This window comes from Arachis stenosperma, chromosome 3 (assembly GCF_014773155.1).
Source record: "Arachis stenosperma cultivar V10309 chromosome 3, arast.V10309.gnm1.PFL2, whole genome shotgun sequence".
Classification (NCBI taxonomy): domain Eukaryota; kingdom Viridiplantae; phylum Streptophyta; class Magnoliopsida; order Fabales; family Fabaceae; genus Arachis; species Arachis stenosperma.
Window position 1 is genome coordinate 61,983,717 of NC_080379.1, and position 19,665 is coordinate 62,003,381.

At 37.8% G+C, this 19,665-nt stretch overlaps 1 protein-coding gene across 1 annotated transcript; it reads left to right on the forward strand.

The window, feature by feature from the left end:
• Positions 1-2,956: 2,956 nt before the first annotated feature.
• Positions 2,957-4,025, forward strand: LOC130970831 (E3 ubiquitin-protein ligase ATL4-like). Its single transcript, XM_057897025.1, has one exon. The coding sequence runs from the start codon at positions 2,976-2,978 to the stop codon at positions 3,933-3,935; it is 960 nt and encodes a 319-aa protein (XP_057753008.1). The 5' UTR covers positions 2,957-2,975; the 3' UTR covers positions 3,936-4,025.
• Positions 4,026-19,665: the final 15,640 nt, after the last annotated feature.

Sequence of the window (19,665 nt, forward strand, 5' to 3'; positions counted from 1 at the left end):
AAAAACATATGTAAAATATTCTAAATAAAGGAAGTTTTTCTCCAGAAAGGTACGCCTTTATCCTAATCTCTTAGTTATGAATTATTTAGAAAGTTTAGAATTAACGGAAGAATCTGATTATTATAGATTATCTGCCTTATTAGATAATGAAAAACAGGCTGTTCTAAAAACAGAATTAAATCTCAAATCAAATGAAAATTTTAATAAACAAAATCTTTTAAAAGAAGTTTTTAATAGAAAAAATATAATATATTATGGAAAAATTCAACTTGAAGCCCCTATAAAAATAAAATCCGCCAATGGAGAACTTGAAATAGCTTTGATAAATGATGAAGAATTGAGTAAACAGATTGAGAAAATTAAGGATCAACAAAAAAGATCTAAAATTGGATGGATCCATATTAGTACTATACAAGTCCTAATCAAATCTACATATATGAAAGGAATTAATTCACCAATAAGCTTAGCAATCTGTGACAAAAGAATTACTGATGACCCAATAGATCAAATAATTGGAATTGTTCATGGAAACTTGGCAAACGTAAATGTTAAATTTAATGCTCATCTTGGATACGCTATACCTTTATCAACTGAAAACCTTGGAAGATCTATAAGTTTGGCTTATAAATTTCATAGAAAGAATCTAATGGAACAAGATGATGAACCATTTTCAATTACATATGCAATAAATTATGCTTTAACAAATAGCCATCATAGTATAATATTTAAAAATAGAGAAAGAATTTATGTTGATGATTTATTTCAGAAAATTGTAAAAACAGAAATACCAAAATATAAAGCTATTGAAAACCCAGTTCTATTATTAAAAGAACCATCAGAAAAATTAGTTTCATCAAATTTTCAAATAAGAGAATCTAAAATTAATAGCCCTTTAAGTTTATCTAAGTTAAAAATTAAAGAAGAAAATTCTGAAATAAAAGAACTAACAAAAAAGGTCAAAAAATTAAATGAAACCCTAAACACTAAATTATGACAATAAATAAAGAAGAAATATATGTAACTTATCAAGACAAGAAACAAGAGCTCTTTGAAAGAGAAAATCGTTTGAATTATTTACAGTTTTCTGAAATAAATCAAAGAGCATTTGAGGCCCTAAAAATAATCTATGACAAGTTGAAAAGAGAAGTTGAAGAGCTAGAAAAATTAATAGAATCTCTAAAAAATAGTGATGAATCGATGATAGAATTTGCAGAAATTTTAAAATAAATAATGAAGTATAAAAAGATTGAAAAATCAGAAAATAAAATAAAAAGAGAAAGGACGAGAAAATTAAAAAGTAAAATAAAGGAGTATAAAAGGAAATTAAATAATTTTCAGATTGAAATTGATGATCTTATAATAAAAAGGATAGAAATAAGAATAAATATAAACAAATTGGAATTAAACTTAAAAAATTTATAAATGCCTGAAAAACCATATTATGACTTAAAAGAATTAAAGTTGTTGAAAGAAAAAATGGAGAATGAAATTGAAAAATTAAACAGATATTTAGAAACAAGAGAAAGTGTAGAAATAAAAGAAGTTATTGAGGATTTGAGAAATTATATTAAAGAAAAAGACAAACAGATAAAAGATTTTATATACAATAATCCATGCAAAAAAGAATATTATAAACTAAAACAAGATTGAAAAGTTAAAAGATGGTCAATACTTTAGATTATGGATTTGCAAATTATTTTTTATCAAAATCCGAAAAAGAAATTAAAAGAAAAGTCAACGTTAAAAAATTGGTATCAGAGCCAAGTTAACGATTAAGAGTAACACTTTCTCTTTAAAGCAACACTTTTAGTGATACGCTTTTAAATCAATAACAACCACAAGATGAAAAACATATTTACAAAAAATTGAATTTGACAACTTTACTGGAGCATCACCTTAACATTTTCCAATTGGGAATGTAGATGTTGGTTGTAGACTTGTAGTTATCATAATAGAATCCGAAAAGAAAAATGTAAATTGCTGTTTAGGAGACCAAGAGCATGTTTGGAACATCAGAAAAAAAATGATAGTTTTTATATAAAGTTATTTATCGATAAAATAATCATATTTGAATAAAAAATTAAAAATAGATTAAAAATTTACAATCAAAGCTAATAATTCTAAACTAAAAAATAGTTCATAAGCAAAAATATTTTGAAAATTATAAACAAAATTAATCATGTTAGAATTTTACAAATATTTTTTAATTTTATAATGACTTGTAATTTAAAATATTTTTATAGTTTTTACAATATTTCTCAATCTTGGTCCACAGTTAATTTATTCACTGTAAATTTAAATTTTATTTAAAAATTTATTACTAGTTAATTTTATATCAATTTGTAATTATAAATATTTAAAAATAACTTTTTCTTTAACATTTCTAACACAATAAATAATTTTAAAACTATTGTTATTTGTTAGCTAAACTATTCAAGTAATCAATTGTCTTAAAAATAATAATTATTTATTGAAATATATTTTACTTATTTAGCTTTTCCAAACATACTCTAGGCAACTTATGAAAAAGGACGGAACATTGGCCAACAAGAAATTTGGAACGTGGAATGGCCGTATTCTATGAAAACGACAAGGGCGTAGACCTCCTATAACAACCTGCCCACCTGTTACTTCTCTTGTTCAACCTCGTTCCCAACCCAAAATGCCATCACCAACTTTACCACCCCAACGCACAACAATACCACAACACCCCCTCCGCTTTCTCTTTCTCTCTACTAACTCCAACAAGCAAGCAACTACACGTGCTTCTCACGTGCCAATCCTTTCTCTCTCCCTTCATCTCCTCTTCCTCAAACTCGTAAAAAAAAAAAGAAAAAAAAGCAACATCATCCTACATGGCACCAACATTATTTCCCTTTATCACTCTTTTTCCTGGGAGATGAGAAAAACTCATATTCGTAGTCCGTAGCAACCAAATAAGAGCAACTATGGCTTCTGACACTGTTCTTCCTTCCATGCCTCTAACCGTTGTTGGATACGTCACTAGTGCCACTCCAACTAAAGACACTCACTCGCAGCATCACAGCAGTGCCTTTCTCATAACGGTAACGGTCATCGCCATTGCGGTTACCGTCTTCTTCGCTCTCTACTTCCTCCTCCGTGATCTCAGCCGTTACTTCCGCCGTCAAGCTCATCAAATTAGCGTACGCACATCATCTGCGGTCTTCCCCTCCGGTGCTCGCAGCCGAGTATCACCAGAGATCGCTGCGCCTTCCACTGTTGACTCCCTCCCGCTGTTTACGTTCTCTTCTGTTACACGCCGCTCTTCCTCCGTCGTAGACGGTGGTGGAGGAGACTGCGCCGTTTGCCTCTCCAGATTCGAGCAACGCGACCTTCTTCGTCTCCTTCCTCTCTGCTGCCACGCGTTCCATGCCGAATGCATTGACGTCTGGCTCCGAACGAATCTCACCTGTCCGCTCTGCCGATCCGCAGTGTTTTCTTCGGAATCCGACGTTGGGAAGATTCTCCGGTCATCGTCATCTGCCGTCGGCGAAAGCTTCCGCCTCGAGATAGGTAGCATCAGTCTCCGTGGAACCACGTCATCCGCCGCCGAAGAATCGCGCATGAGGACATATTCGGTTGGCGAGTTCGATTACCTCGTTGACGAGGACGCTGAGATTTCTTACAGCCAGGCTCGCCGGAGAACCGATTCCGGCGAGAAAGATGATGCTGAGCCGGTGGAATCATCGGCACCGAGCTTGGCCAGCGAGGTAGGCAGCAGATGGAGCTGGAAGGATTATTATGATTTGGTTTCAGCTTCGTTTACGCCAACGGCGTCTTTTCGAAGCTCCGGAAGGTTCTTCACTGGGAGTAGCAGGCGAAACGACGTCGTTGCAATTGGTGATGATGAAAGGGAAGCCAACCGTTTTGGGGAAGAAATCAGCGAAGTCTTTCGATGGCTTTCAATGGCATAATATGTAGATAATGGCAATTATCGGGGATGATTTTAGCTTTTCACATTGATCTTAGAAGGTATTCTTCTTTTACTTTTTCCAGTCATATAGAGATATTCTTAGGAGTAGAAGAAAACATTTTAGTTGATCAAGGTTAATGTCCAAATTCGGTGAAATTCCAATACCTTTTATTCTGTTTGTTATTCCACTACTCATGACTGTGGAATGGACTCGTATACTATTGATTACCAGCCCCTTGTAAAAAAGTTTTCAAAAGCACTATTGTTTAATTTCTAGAATATATATTGTTATACATGTATTTAATTTTATTTTTAATATATATTTTATATTTTAATATATATTTTATACTAGTCACTAATTCTTAATTTTTAATGTATATTTAACATAATTAAGAAATTGTATCCCATTGCAGTTCAAAGAGGAGAAACAGTTATAGAGGGTTTTAATTTCTAGAATTTTAAATGGTGAAATTAAATGTCACACTACTACTTATTCGATGCAACAATTGTCATTGCATAATGTACCAAAGATACATGTTTTATGGGAAATATGATATTTTATCTCGTCGATTTAGTTTTACTTAACATTATTACTTTTAATTTGGAATCTAGATTTACTTGTCGGAAACGCGAGCTAAAAAGAAATGCTAAAGACCAAAAATCGTACGTGGCCAACTTTGGTAACAGAAGTTTTCAAGAAGATCAACTTAGATATTTGGTGGCGGTACAAATAACAAATAACTTTTCTATATGTATTTCATGCACAATTAATTAATATGGAGTAACCTGCATGGAGAATGAGAGAAATATAAAATGCTACAATTAATTTTACAAAAACCCAGAATGAATTTTGAAGATTTAACTTTTACTTTAGTTTCTAACCTTGATGAGTTACACTAAGTTAGTTCTTAACTTTTTAATGGTTACAATTTAGTTTTTATATTTAAAAAAATACACCAATATAATCTTTTATGTATTTTTTATTATTAAATGATATAACTCAATTTTTACTACGTTGGACATTTAAAACAACATTATAAGTATTTTGATGCTAAAGAAGACACTAAACAACATCGTTTAAGAATTTCAACAAAACTAAAACATTATATTCATCTCTTTTAATCACTATCTCTTCTCTTAAATTCTCAAACAATATTATTTAGAACATTTTTTAGTGTTCTTTTTAGCGCCAAAATGTGTATGAAGTTATTTTAATGTCTAACATAATAAGAGTTGAATCATATCAGTACGGTATTAAATTTTGGTGATAGAAAATATATACACGATGAATTATATTAATACACTTTTTTAAATATAAAAAATCAAATTGTAACAATTAAAAAATTATAGCTAAATTAGTACAACCCGCCAATCTCAAATACCAAAATTGAGCTCAACTTGAATTTTGAGTGGCATGCGTGATATATGCTCCTACAAGTATCTCTATTTGACATGTGAAGTTTCATATAATAACATCACTCAATTGATATTTGATAGTGTTTGAATGCATGTAGAGAGGGATGATAGTCGTTGCCCAAAGTGTCATTTTATTGATATTGATTACTGGAATTTGTTATCGTACCCTTTATATAAGAATACTAGTATAGCATATAGCCATATTGTGTAACAGATTTTCTGCAAATCAAAATGATATGGTTTTTGCGAATTTTTTTTGTATTAGTTCGAAATCTAATATCTAGAGCGAAATTCACTCTTTTTACAAGAATTAGTTTATTATGAATCAAAATCTTCCATCTTTATCATCACGAAGAAGCAAAGAATTTTTTTATACTTTTTCTCAAATGATGAACTAAGAAGTCAAAATAAAACTAACTTATGAAATTAAATGCTTCAATTACAAATAAACTTAAATAGAACATAAAAGTTGTCGCAAAGGTAAATGAAAGAAATTAAAGATGAACTTTGAATATAAAAATGACTAAAATTAAATTTGCAAGAAAGATAAACTCCATAAATATAAAGTGCAGAATTTAAGAAAGAAAGAACATAAGAACATGGAAGGAAACCTAGAAAAATTATAATTCGAAAACAAACTTAAAAAGTCTCTGGAGATGTGAGTGTGTATGAGTATGCTTCTACGAAGAATTTCTAACCCTGAAATCTTTAGTTATCCATCCTATTTATAAACATCTTCCACCAATTCTATAATGACATTTGTTAACCCGTTGATGATTCAATAAGATAATCGTTCCCGCCAAAACACTTCTGCAGTAACTGCCCCTTTGCCACGTTCACCATTCTATAAGGTCCACTTTGCCACCTGGTTGACTTCGTTCTTCAGTCGAAATATCATACTATCGTTTATCTATCTTGTTTCACCAATTAAACTTCCTCTTCAATCTTGATGTAAATTGAAAAACCTAACTTATCGACATATACACCAGTATGTGTCGAGTAATAAATTGCCCCCTTGAATAGACGATTCACTTTCACCCAAATTTGTGAAGAGGTTGATTCATTTCTTTCAACTCCTAGATTATTTAATACTAGTATTTCAATCATTCGTAACTGACACCTTGGTAACTGTTCATGTCCTGGGTCGAGCTGTACGACCCGGGATGACTGAAGACAAGTCGACCGACCTGTTCAGATAAGGATTACCCGACTTCTTTATAAAAGAGATCGGCCAAACCGCTACAGAGGCCCAAGAAGGCCCAAACAGAGGAACACGACCCAAATCTAAAGGCAGCCCAAAGCCTAGAAGGATAAGAGCGGTTCCTTAAAGATAAGAAGACTTCATTCAAAGATAAGATAAGATAACTATCTTATCTCAAGGGAAGATCATTCCACGCCATTATAAATACATTGGAGCACCCATGTATAACTCATACTCTGATTCTACTAAAAACCTGCTTAATACCCTTGCTAACTTAAGCATCGGAGTCCCTTGCAGGTACCACCACCCTCCAGTGATGAAGGATCAGCACTGCCACCAAGTCCAACAAGTCGGACACGGCGGCTCCGGCCACCATCATCAAGTCGGACACAACCGCACCGACCAGTACAGAAGATCTCGTTCGAGATCGACCTACAGTTTCAGGTAACCCTCAGAACATTGGCGCCGTTGCCGGGGAACCTGGAAGTCATCCCATCATCATGGCAAACAACCTTGAAAACGACCACAATTCTGATCTAGAGAACAGGACGCCACACAAGAATGCGGATGCCACACCAAAGGATACTAATGAGCGGATAATTTATACGCTTTTTGGCATTGTTTTTAGATAGTTTTTAGTAGGATCTAGCTACTTTTAGGGATGTTTTTATTAGTTTTTATGCAAAATTCACATTTCTGGACTTTACTATGAGTTTGAGCATTTTTCTGTGATTTCAGGTATTTTCTGGCTGAAATTGAGGGACCTGAGCAAAAATCTGATTCAGGCTGAAAAAGGACTGCTGATGCTGTTGGATTTTGACCTCCCTGCACTCGAAATGGATTTTCTGGAGCTACAGAACTTCACATGGCGCGCTCTCAACTGCATTGGAAAGTAGACATCCAGGGCTTTCCAGTAATATATAATAGTTCATACTTTATTTGAGTTTAGATGACGCAAACTAGCATTCAATGCCAGTTCCATGCTGAATTCTGAAGTAAAACGCCAGAAACACGTAACAAACCAGAGTTAAACGCCAAAAACACGTTACAACTTGGCATTTAACTCTAAGAGAAGCCTCTGCATGTGTAAAGCTCAAGCTCAGCCCAAGAACACACCAAAGTGGGCTCCGGAAGTAGATTTCTGCACTAAGACTTATTTTTGTAAACCCTAGTAACTAGTTTAGTATAAATAGATCTTTTTACTATTGTACTGGGGGTCCTTTTCCCTTATTTTCGATTTCATATGCCATTTTAGGGAGGCTGGTCATTCGGCCACGCCTGGACCATCACTTATGTATTTTCAACGGTGGAGTTTCTACACACCATAGATTAAGGTGTGGAGCTCTGCTGTACCTTGAGTTTTAATGCAAAGTACTACAGTTTTCTATTCAATTCGCACTTATTCTTGTTCTAAGATACCACTCGTACTTCAACCTGATGGATATGATGATCCGTGACACTCATCATTATCCGTCCTTATGAACGCGTGCCTGACAACCACTTCTGTTCTATAAGCGAGAGCTAGAGTGTGTATCTCTTGGATTCCTTAATCAGAATCTTCGTGGTATAAGCTAAAATTCATTGGCAGCATTCTTGAGGATCCGGAAAGTCTAAACCTTGTCTATGGTATTCCGAGTAGGATTCAGGGATTGAATGACTGTGACGAGCTTCAAACTCGTGAGTGTTGGGCGTAGTGACAGACGCAAAAGAATCACTGGATTCTATTCCGACATGATCGAGAACCGACATATGATTAGCCGTGCTGTGACAGAGCATTTGGACCATTTTCATTGAGAGGATGGGAAGTAACCATTGACAACGGTGACGCCCTACATACAGCTTGCCATAGAAAGGAGTAAGAATGATTGGATGAAAGCAGTAGGAAAGCAGAGATTCAGAAGGAACAAAGCATCTCCATACACTTATCTGAAATTTCCACCAATGATTTACATAAGTATCTCTATCTCTATTTTATGCTTTATTTATTTTCATATTTTAAAACCATTATAACCATTATTATCCGACTAACTGAGATTTACAAGATGACCATAGCTTGCTTCATACCAACAATCTCAGTGGGATCGACCCTTACTCACGTAAGGTATTACTTGGATGACCCAGTGCACTTGCTGGTTAGTTGTGCGAAGTTGTGACAAAGTGTGATTCACGTTTGAAAGCTCCAAGTCTTTGGCGCCATTGTTGATGATCACAATTTCGTGCACCAGATACTCCTCAAACGAACAAAGAAAAGAGTCCACCAAATGCAGAAATCCTAGAGGCTCTTCAGGCTCAACAAGAACACCTCAAACAGCTCGAAAAAGAGGCCAAGCATCAACGAGAAGCCAAGAATGAGCTCAGAAGGGAAACTAGGCAACGTAAAGAGTTGGAAGACAAGCTATTACAGCTTGAAGCAGATCTAAAAGCAAAGACTACTCAATCCAATCACGAGGATAATCCCCACAAGGATCAAGACCCATTCACCAAAGAGATTATGAAAGCCAAAGTCCTAAAGGACTTCAAAGCTCCCGACATGACCTCGTACGAAGGCATATCGGATCTAAGCCATCATCTCAGTTATTTCAGAAGCAGAATGTATCTCACCGATGCCTCGGATATAATTCGGTGCAAAGCCTTCCCAACTACCTTAACCAAAACGGCAATTAAATGGTTCGACAACCTGCCCCCAAGGTCCATCTCAAGCTTTGACGACTTAGCAAAAAAGTTCCTTACTAGATTCTCCATCCAGAAGGACAAAACCAAGCACGCCCCAAGTTTGTTAGGGATCAAATAAGGAGATCGGAAAAGTCTTCGCAACTACATGGAAAGATTCAACAAAGCATGTATGGACATACAAAGTCTGCCTACTGAAGCAACTATTATGGGCCTCATCAATGGCCTACGAGAGGGACCTTTTAGTCAATCCATATCAAAGAAGCACCCTACATCTTTGAATGAAGTGCAAGAATGAGCAGAAAAATACATCAACATGGAGGAAAACTCTCGACTAGGAGAGACCTCGAAACCTGGATCCTTTTACTCCTCCCGAGATAAGGATAAAGAGTCCAAGAAAAAAGAAGATCAGCATGGAGAGAAGATTAAGAAATACCACAATTACACCCCTCTCCGGGTGTCTCTTGTGGAAGTATACCGAGAAGTATGCCACACTGAAAAGATCCCACCACCTCGCCCACTTAAAAGCAAAAAGGGAGGAGGAAATCAGACGGAATACTGCGAATACCATCGAATCTATGGACATCCCACCAACGAGTGCTTCGACTCGAAGAATGTCATAGAAAAATTGGTAAGAGAAGGGAGACTAGATCGGTACCTAGCCAGTAAGACAGATGAACCCAGAAAAAGAAGAAGAGACGAAGAGGGCGGGCAAACAGAACGACCACCTCGTACCCCGGAGAGGCATGTTCACATGATACATGGAGGATTTGCGGGAGGAGGAATCTCCAAATCATCTCGAAAAAGACACCTCAAAGAAGTGTATCACGTAGAAGGAAAAGAAGAAGCACCCGACCTCCCTACTATTACTTTCACTAAAGAGGACGCAGCTGGCGTCATCTCGGGACATGACGATCCCATGGTCATCACTATCATATTGGCCAACGCTAACCTTTACCGCACACTGGTGGACTAGGGAAGCTCGGCTGACATCTTATTCAAAACTGCCTTCGACAAACTCGGCCTGGGAGAAAAAGAGCTCAAAGCATATCCAAACAAAAGATAATGACGACCTCTTCGCATGGAAGGCCGCAGACATGCCGGGCATAGACCCCAAGCTAATGTGCCACAAGCTAACAGTATATCCAGGATCTCGGCTAGTACAGCAGAGGCGTAGAAAGCTCGGACCAGAAAGATCCCAAGCTGTGGACGAATAGGTACAAGCTCTACTAGAGGCAGGATTCATCAGAGAAGTCAAGTACCCACTATGGCTAACCAATGTCGTCTTGGTGAAAAAGTCAAATGGGAAGTGGCGGATGTGCACTGATTACACCGACCTCAACAAAGCTTGCCCAAAAGATCCTTATCCACTCCCAAGTATCGACACTCTAGTGGACGCCTCCTCCAGATACAAGTATCTCTCATTTATGGACGCTTATTCAGGATACAAGCAAATCCCAATGTACCCACCTGATCAAGAAAAAACCTTATTCTTAACACCCAAGGCAAACTAATGCTACGTCGTCATGCCATTCGGACTAAAAAATGCAGGAGCTACCTACCAAAGGTTAATGAACAAAGTCTTTGCATATCACATTGGAAAACTAATGGAGGTATACGTAGACGATATGTTAGTAAAAACACAAACGAGGAATCATTACTGTCCGACCTCGCCCAAGTGTTCAATACCATAAGAAAGCATGACATACGACTTAACCCTGCGAAATGCACCTTCGCAGTAGAACTGGCAAATTCTTGGGATTCATCCTCACACAAAGAGGAATCGAAGCAAACCCGGACAAGTGCCAGGCCATACTCGACATGAAAAGCCTGACTTGTGTCAAAGAAGTGCAACAACTCAATGGGTGACTGGCAGCCTTATCCAGATTTCTAGCCAGATCAGCCATGAGATCTCTCCCCTTCTATGCTACGCTAAGGAAGGGAAAGAAGTTTGAATGGACGCCAAAGTGCGAGTTAGCCTTCCAGGATTTCAAAAGATTCCTGGGACAACCACCCATTCTTACCTGACCTTGGGAAGGAGAAACACTCATATTATACCTCGCATTGGGAAGCCGGGCAGTAGCTTCAGCACTAGTCAGAGAGGACAAAAGCAGACAACAACCTATATACTTCATCAGCAAAGTGCTATAAGGGTCCGAACTGAACTATTAAAAGATAGAGAAGTTCACCTATGCTCTCATATTAACCTCTCGGACTTCGCCCATACTTCCAGGCCCACACCATCAAGGTTCGGACCAACTAGCCCATAAAAGGTATTCTGCAGAAAATAGATTTAGCGGGGAGAATCCTACAGTGAACAGTCGAGTTATCCGAATTCGACCTCCAATATAAAGCTCGGACAGCGATCAAATCACAGTATCTAACTGACTTTATTGCAGAGTACACTGACACCCCGGAAATCCCTATAAAGTGGAATCTTTACGTGGACAGCTCTTCAAATAAAACTGGGAGCGGAGCAGGTGTGATAATAGAAAGTAATCAGGGAACCCAAATCGAACTCTCACTAAAGCTCGAATTCCCTGCTTCCAATAACCAGGCTGAGTATGAGGCGCTATTGGCTGGTTTGAAGCTGGCTAAAGAAGTCGGAGTCCAAAAACTTGTCATCTTTAGCGATTCATAGGTTGTCACCTCACAAATAGTAGGGGCCTACCAAGCCAAAGATCCTGCTATGAAAAAGTACCTAGACAAAACCAGGGAACAACTCGGGCAATTACAGGAATATGAAATCCAACATATACCTCAGGAACAGGATACTCGAGCTGACGCACTCTCAAAATTAGCCAGCACCAAACCAGGGGGCAATAATAGGAGCCTCATCCAAGAAATACTACAGAATCCGTCAATCTTGAATGAAGAAAAAATCCTAGCCATATCAGGCTAGGATCAAGGATGGATGACTCCCATAATCAACTACCTTAAATCAGAGATACTCCCTGCAGATAAGAAGGAGGCAAAGAGGTTAAAGCGGGAGGCACAATATTACACAATCATAAATGACACTCTATACAAGAGAGGAATTTCGACACCTCTACTAAAATGTGTACCGACCTCTAACACAAAAGAGGTCTTGGAAGAGATACACAGTGGCACTTGTGGGAACCATCTCGGAGCACGAGCCCTTGCCAAAAAAGTACTCCGAGCCGGATTCTTTTGGCCGACCTTACAAAAAGAAGCCACCGAGTACGTTAAGACGTGTCCACCATGTCAGAAACATGCCAACTTCCATGTCGCCCCACCAGAGGAGCTCATCAGCGTAACATCACCTTGGCCATTTGCAAAGTGGGGACTCGACCTTCTCGGGCCCTTCCCCCAAGGGTCGGGACAGGGTAAGTTCCTTATTGTAGGGGTAGATTATTTCACAAAATGGATAGAGGTAGAGCCCCTAGCCAATGCCACTGCCCAAAAAAGTCGGAAATTCCTATATAGGAACATTATCACGAGGTTTGGGGTTCCGTACTCCATCACCACAGACAATGGCACTCAGTTCACAGACGTAGGCTTTAGAAAATTGGTAGGCAACTTGAAGATAAAACACTAATTCACATTCGTGGAACACCCGCAGGCTAATGGACAAGCAGAAGCTGCCAATAAAGTCATACTAGCCGGGTTAAAACGGAGGCTGCAGGACGCAAAGGGAGCTTGGGCCAAAGAGCTCCCACAAGTCCTATGGGCATATCGGACAACTCCACACTCCACCACAAAGGAATCACCCTTTTGATTGGCTTATGGAATAGAGGCAATGATACCGGTAGAAGTTGAAGAAGGATCTCCCAGAACGATCCTCTATAGCGAAGAAGCTAACTCTTAGCTTTAAAGGGAAGAGCTCGACCTACTCTTAGAAGTCCAAGAAAGAGCTCGAATCAGAGAAGAAGCACTAAAACACCGCATGGCCTTAAGATATAATCAAAAGGTAGTACAGCGAAGCTTCGCCAACAACGACCTCATCCTAATCCAAAATGATATCAGAATAAGTCGATCTGGAGAGGGAAAGTTAGCAGCTAATTGGAAAGGACCGTACCGAATCATAGAGGTACTGAGAAAACGTTAATATAAAGTGTTCAAACTCAAGGGCCGAGAGCTACTGAGATCATGGCACGCCTGCAACCTAAGAAGGTATTATAGTTAAAAGGTAATAAAAGATCTTAGGACAAAGGTGCACTTTTTTTCCTAAAAAAGGTTTTTTAATGAGGCACCAAGCCAAGATCTACAAAATCACCTAGGGTAAGTACCCACATGTATATATTTCGCATATTTTCTATTTTGAATAAAGTTTTTCAGATTTCCTACAAAATCTCTTTATCAAGACGCATTAATCTGAAAATGCAAAATTTATCGCCCGATTATAAAGCTACAGATCGGCAAAAGTGAAAACCAAATTCACTGCCCGACGTGATCGACAAAGAATGAAAACCGAATTCATCAAAAATTGACCAAGCGAGGATCAAACTCTACAAAATCGGCAACGATGAAAAGCGATAAAAACATAATAATGCAAGAAGTTATAAAAAGCAATCCATGAATAGAGGCCTGACGAGGTCTGAAACAAAAATGGATTGCTAAGAAATAACTTGGAATGGACCGATGTAAAAGAAGTCGGACCAGATCAAAGCGACAAAAAGTTATAAAAAGTAATCCCTAAAAAGAGGCCTGGCCAGCCCTAAAAAGCGGATTACTAGAAATAACTTCCAAAGGGACCGACATGAAGAAGTCAGACTAAAGCTACGAAAAGTTATAAAAAGTAATCCGTAAAAAAGAGACCTGACAAGGTCCAAATAAAACGGATTACTAGAAATAACTTCCAAGGGGACCGACATGAAGAAGTCGGATCAAAGCTACAAAGACTTATAAAAGTAATCCTTAAAAAGAGACCGAACAAGGTCCAAAAAATGGATTACTAGAAATAACTTCGAAGGGACCGACACGAAGAAGTCGGCCCAAATCGATCAAAGCTACAAAGAGTTATAAAAGTAATCCATAAAAAGAGACCGAATAAGGTCCAAACAATAGATTACTAGAAATGACTTCGAAGGGACCGACACGAAGAAGTCGGCCCAAATTGATCAATGCGACAAAAAGTTATAAAATGTAATCCATAAAAAGAGATCGGACAAGGTCCAAAAAATGGATTACTAGAAATAACTTAGAAGGGACCGACATGAAGAAGTCGACCCAAGTCAAAACAAAGCTGTAGAATTATAAAAAATAAACTCGCAAAGACATCGATCGACAGGAGGTATGCGCAATAAGGGACCCCAAATCGGACCCAGAAAGCCATGACCTCAAATGTACAAATATAAAAGTACAAAGGCAATTGGAAGAGGTCAGAAGATAAGATTCTAACACCTCGAAGATTCCTGGAAAGTGCTCAAATGAGCAACCGACAAGCATACCTGATGAGCGGATAATTTATACGCTTTTTGGCATTATTTTTAGATAGTTTTTAGTATATTTTTATTAGTTTTTAAGCAAAATTCACATTTCTGGACTTTACTATGAGTTTGTGTGATTTTCTGTGATTTCAAGTATTTTCTGGCTGAAATTGAGGGATCTGAGCAAAAATCTGATTCAGAGGCTGAAAAAGGACTGCTGATGCTGTTGGATTCTGACCTCCCTGCACTCGAAATAAATTTTTTGGAGTTACAGAAACTCAAATGGCGCGCTCTTAATTGCATTGGAAAACATCCTGGGCTTTCCAGAAATATATAATAGTCCATATTTTTCTCGAGTTTTGACGACGCAAACTGGCGTTCAAATGCCAATTCATTGCCCTATTCTGGCGTTAAACGCCAGAAACAGGTTACAAGCTAGAGTTAAATGCCCAAAACAGGCTGCAAACTGACGTTTAACTCCAAGAAAAGTCTCTACACATGAAAGCTTCAATGCTCAGCCCAAGCACACGCCAAGTGGGCCCGGAAGTGGGTTTCTGCATCATTTACTTATTTCTGTAAACCCTAATAACTATTCTAGTATAAATAGGACATTTTACTATTGTATTAGACATGCTGGGATCTTTGATCAATTTTATGCTATCTTAGACATTGGGGGCTGGCCTCGCGGCCATGCCTGGGCCATCATTACTTATGTATTTTCAACAGTGGAGTTTCTACACACCATAGATTAAGGCGTGGAGCTCTACTGTTCCTCGAGTATTAATGCAATTACTACTATTTTCTATTCAATTCATGCTTATTCGTGTTCTAATATATCCATTCGCACATAAGAACATGATGAATGTGATGATTATGTGACACTCATCACCATTCTCAACTTATGAACACGTGCCTGACAAACACTTCCGTTCTACATGAAAACAAGCTTGAATGCATATCTCTTGGATTTTTGGTCCATGCGTTTGATTGCCTCTCCTGACAACAGAGCCTTCAATTCCTTGAGATCAGAGTCTTCGTGGTATAAGCTAGAATCAATTGGCAGCATTCTTGAGATCCGAAAAGTCTAAACCTTGTCTGTGGTATTCCGAGTAGGATTTGGGATGGGATGACTGTGACGAGCTTCAAACTCATGACCGTTGGGCGTAGTGACAGACGCAAAAGGATCACTGGATCCTATTCCAACACAAGTGAGAACCGATAGATGATTAGCCCTACGTAACCCGTAGCTGGACCATTTTCACTGAGAGGACGGGAGGTAGCCATTGACAACGGTGATACCCGAACATACAGCTTGCCATAGAGAGGAGTATGAAGGATTGGATGAAGGCAGTAGGAAAGCAGAGATTCAAAAGGGATAAAGCATCTCCATACGCTTATCTGAAATTCCCACCAATAAATTACATAAGTATCTCTATCTTTATTTTATTTTTACTTATCTTTTAATTATCAAAACTCCATAATCATTTGAATCTGCCTGACTTAGATTTACAAGATGACCATAGCTTACTTCAAGCCGACAATCTCCATGGGATCGACCCTTACTCACGTAAGGTTTATTACTTGGACGACCCAGTGCACTTGCTGGTTAGTTGTGCGAAGTTGTGAAAAAGAGTTGAGATTACAATTGTGCATACCAAGTTGTTGGCGCCATTGAGATCACAATTTCGTGCACCAATACCCCAAAGAAACAAGGTGGTTATAATAAACAGACTCAAGAGGCCGCTTGAAGCCGACCCCAAGAGCAAGAGAAACTATTTTTTATTTTTCAAAATAAGGTTGCTAAAAAAGCAACTAGAGTATCCAAAGTCAAGATCACAACTTACAAAATAAAGAGTTCAAAAGCCCACAAACACCGGGCTATACACAAATACATCAGAAAAATTATAGAGGATCCAAAGACTTCCCAGTAGTAGCATTTCGGGGAGAAGGAAGGCGAGTCTAAAGGGGTACTACATCTACCGTCCCATCATCCCGGTTCAGAATCTGGTCATCAGGATCAAACTCCGGCTGATCTACTTCAACTGCCGGAGTTGAGGAAGGCGGAATAACAGAGGCTTTGGCAGAGGAAACTGGAGGAGGGACGACATCATCATCATCATCATCATCAGGGTTATTAGGGATAATCTTACCAACTTTTACAATGTTGTCCAAGCTAAAAAGGGTAAGGTCGAGCTCAGGCGCAAGAACTTGAACCTGATCCTTCAAATTCTCATAAGCAGCATTCTCACTGCCTACAAGATGACCCTGGAGCTCAGCATAGTCAGCTCGGACAGACTCCAAACTCTCCCTAAGATCCACCATCTCCCCATAAGTTGTGACATAGCTGTCCTTATGCTTCAGCGCCATATCCTCAGCTAATTTCAGAGAAGCCGCCAGGGCAGTAGCCCGAGTCTTCTCACTGACGATTGGGATTTTTGACGGTTCAGAATTTCTCAAATGAATTCTCGTTGTAAAGTATAGTTTCTAAACCAACAATAATCCTTTCGTACAAAAAGTTGTTTGTCACTAGTACAATACCCTGAAATTTATAAACCGAAGTATTTAGACCTCGGGTCATTCTCCCTAGGACTTACAATAAAGTGTCTTGTTATTGGTTGTGAATTATTTTGGGGTTTTAGATGAGAAACATGAATAGTAAATGGTAAGAAAACTTTATTAACAAAATGGTCTTGGCAAGATTTGGTTGTCAAGGGTCTTCATCATTATCACTAGCCACAAGTATGGTAGTTGCAAGGATTAATCCCACTTAGTCATCCTTAAATCAATTAACAAAGGAAAGTCAAGTGAGTTATATCAATCCTAGTCCATAAGTCCTAGCTTTCCACTAATTGGATTAATGAAGGCTAGAGTTAATGGCTATCAACTAGCAATCAATTGGACACTAGTGACTCAAGAAATCCTAAGTTACCTTCTCAAGCCAAAACATAAAATCCTACTCTAACATCCTCTCAAGCATTTCATCAAACACTTGGAGGGTAATGAAAGAAAGCATTCTTATTTGTAAGAATAAAAGGAATCAACAACTAACAATTACAAAGAATTAACAAAACAACAATCAACAACATCACAATCACATGAATTACCTCAAATTGCATTATTAAAAGAAAACAAAAGAATAACACTAGATCCACAACAAAAATGAAGAATTGCAAGAATTAAAGTATATAACTAGAGAGAGAGAGAAGAGAAGAGTAAGAATTAACAAGTGAAAAGTAAATCAAAGCATGAATTAAACCTAGATCTAAGGAAGGAGATTAACCTAAACCTAATCCTAATTCTAGAGAGAAGTGAGAGCTTCTCTCTCTAGAAAACTAACTAAAATTCCTAAACTAAAACTAATGGTAACTAACATCTAACATGTCAAGTCCCTTTCAATCCTTGGCTCTTATATGCATTTTGGCACCAAAAATTGGGTTCAGAAACCCTTTCAAATCGCCAGGCACGTGTTGCATCAATGAGGTCATGTGCCATCATCGGCGCGTGCGCGCATGGTATGCGTGCGCGTCCTTGGCCTATTTCGCAATGTGCGCGCGAGCGCCTTGTGCGCGTACGCGTACATGGCCTGGATCAGCTCTTTTTGGCTTTTAGTGCTTCTCTCCACTTGTATGCTTCCTTCCTTGCTTCCTTTGATCCATGTCCAACCTATTTCAATCCTGTAATTACTAGCAAACGCATCAAGGCATCTTGTGGAATCAAAGAGAATTTTAGAATTCATCAAAATAGGGTTTAAAAAGCATGTTTTTACACTTAAGCACAATTACGGGAGAGATAACAAAACCATGCTAATTTATAGGCTAAATGTGACAAAAGGTTATCAAAATACTTTAAATTCAATACAAGATAAACCCTCAAATTGGGGTTTGTCAACCTCCCCACACTTAAGCCTTAGCATGTCCTCATGCTAAAATAAGAAGGAACTAAGGGTCATGACATTGAATGCAACTAAACTATATGGGTCCTATCTACATGCAACTATCTAAAGCAATTGGAAATACTTGGTTCAAACAAATCAATTCCCAAGAGACATGCGTAAGCACAAGAGCTAGGCATATAGGAACTAAGTCCAAACCACAATCGTATTGAATCATCAAAAAGAGTTCAACTTGCAAGAATATAGATAATATGGGTGAATACATGTGATTGAACTTTTGAACCCTCACCGGATGTGTATCCGCTCTATTCACTCAAGTGTTTGAGGGTTAATTCACTCAATTCTCTTCTAATCATGTTTTCCAAAATTTGATTTTCTTCTAACAATCAACATTTATTCAATGTATGCATACATTCATCATGAGGTCTTTCATTTGGGTTGTAATGGGGTTAGGATCAAGGTAGGATCATTTATGGTTAAGTGGACTAGGATTTGAATCTTTGATTAGCATAGACTTTCCCTCCTAACCTATTTAATGACCTATACAAATGCAAGCTATCCTAACTACCCATTCTTCATTTTTTCTTACATACTCATGCATTCTTATTTGATTCATAACACCTATGCATTGATTCCTTTTTATTGACTTCACTTTGGGGCATTTTGTCCCCTCTTTATTATATATACTTTTTTTTTTCTTTTTCATCATCATTCATTTTTTTTTCTTTATTTTTTTTTTCTTTTTTTTTCTTTTCTTTATATACTTTTTTTTTCTTTTTCTTCTTTCAAACTACATACAAGAACATCAATGCATAAGGTCTTTACATTTAATCAATACATGAATATGTACCCAATTCCTAAACATGAAAGTATACTACCCCTCTTATCCCATCCAATGTTCCCAAGCCTCACCAAACTTGAATAATAAACACTCTCACTAGCCTAGGCTAATCAAAGATCCAAACAAGGACTTTTTCATTGGTTTTCCGCCTTGGGCTTGTAATGTGCTAAATTGAGAATAAGTTGGTTGAACATAGGCTCAAATTGGCTAACAATGGAGAGTAAAAGGTTGGCTATTTGGGCAAGTGGGCTAATGAAGTAATGGCCTCAATCATATAAATGCATAAATACAAGAAATAAATGGACATATAGAATCAAGCAA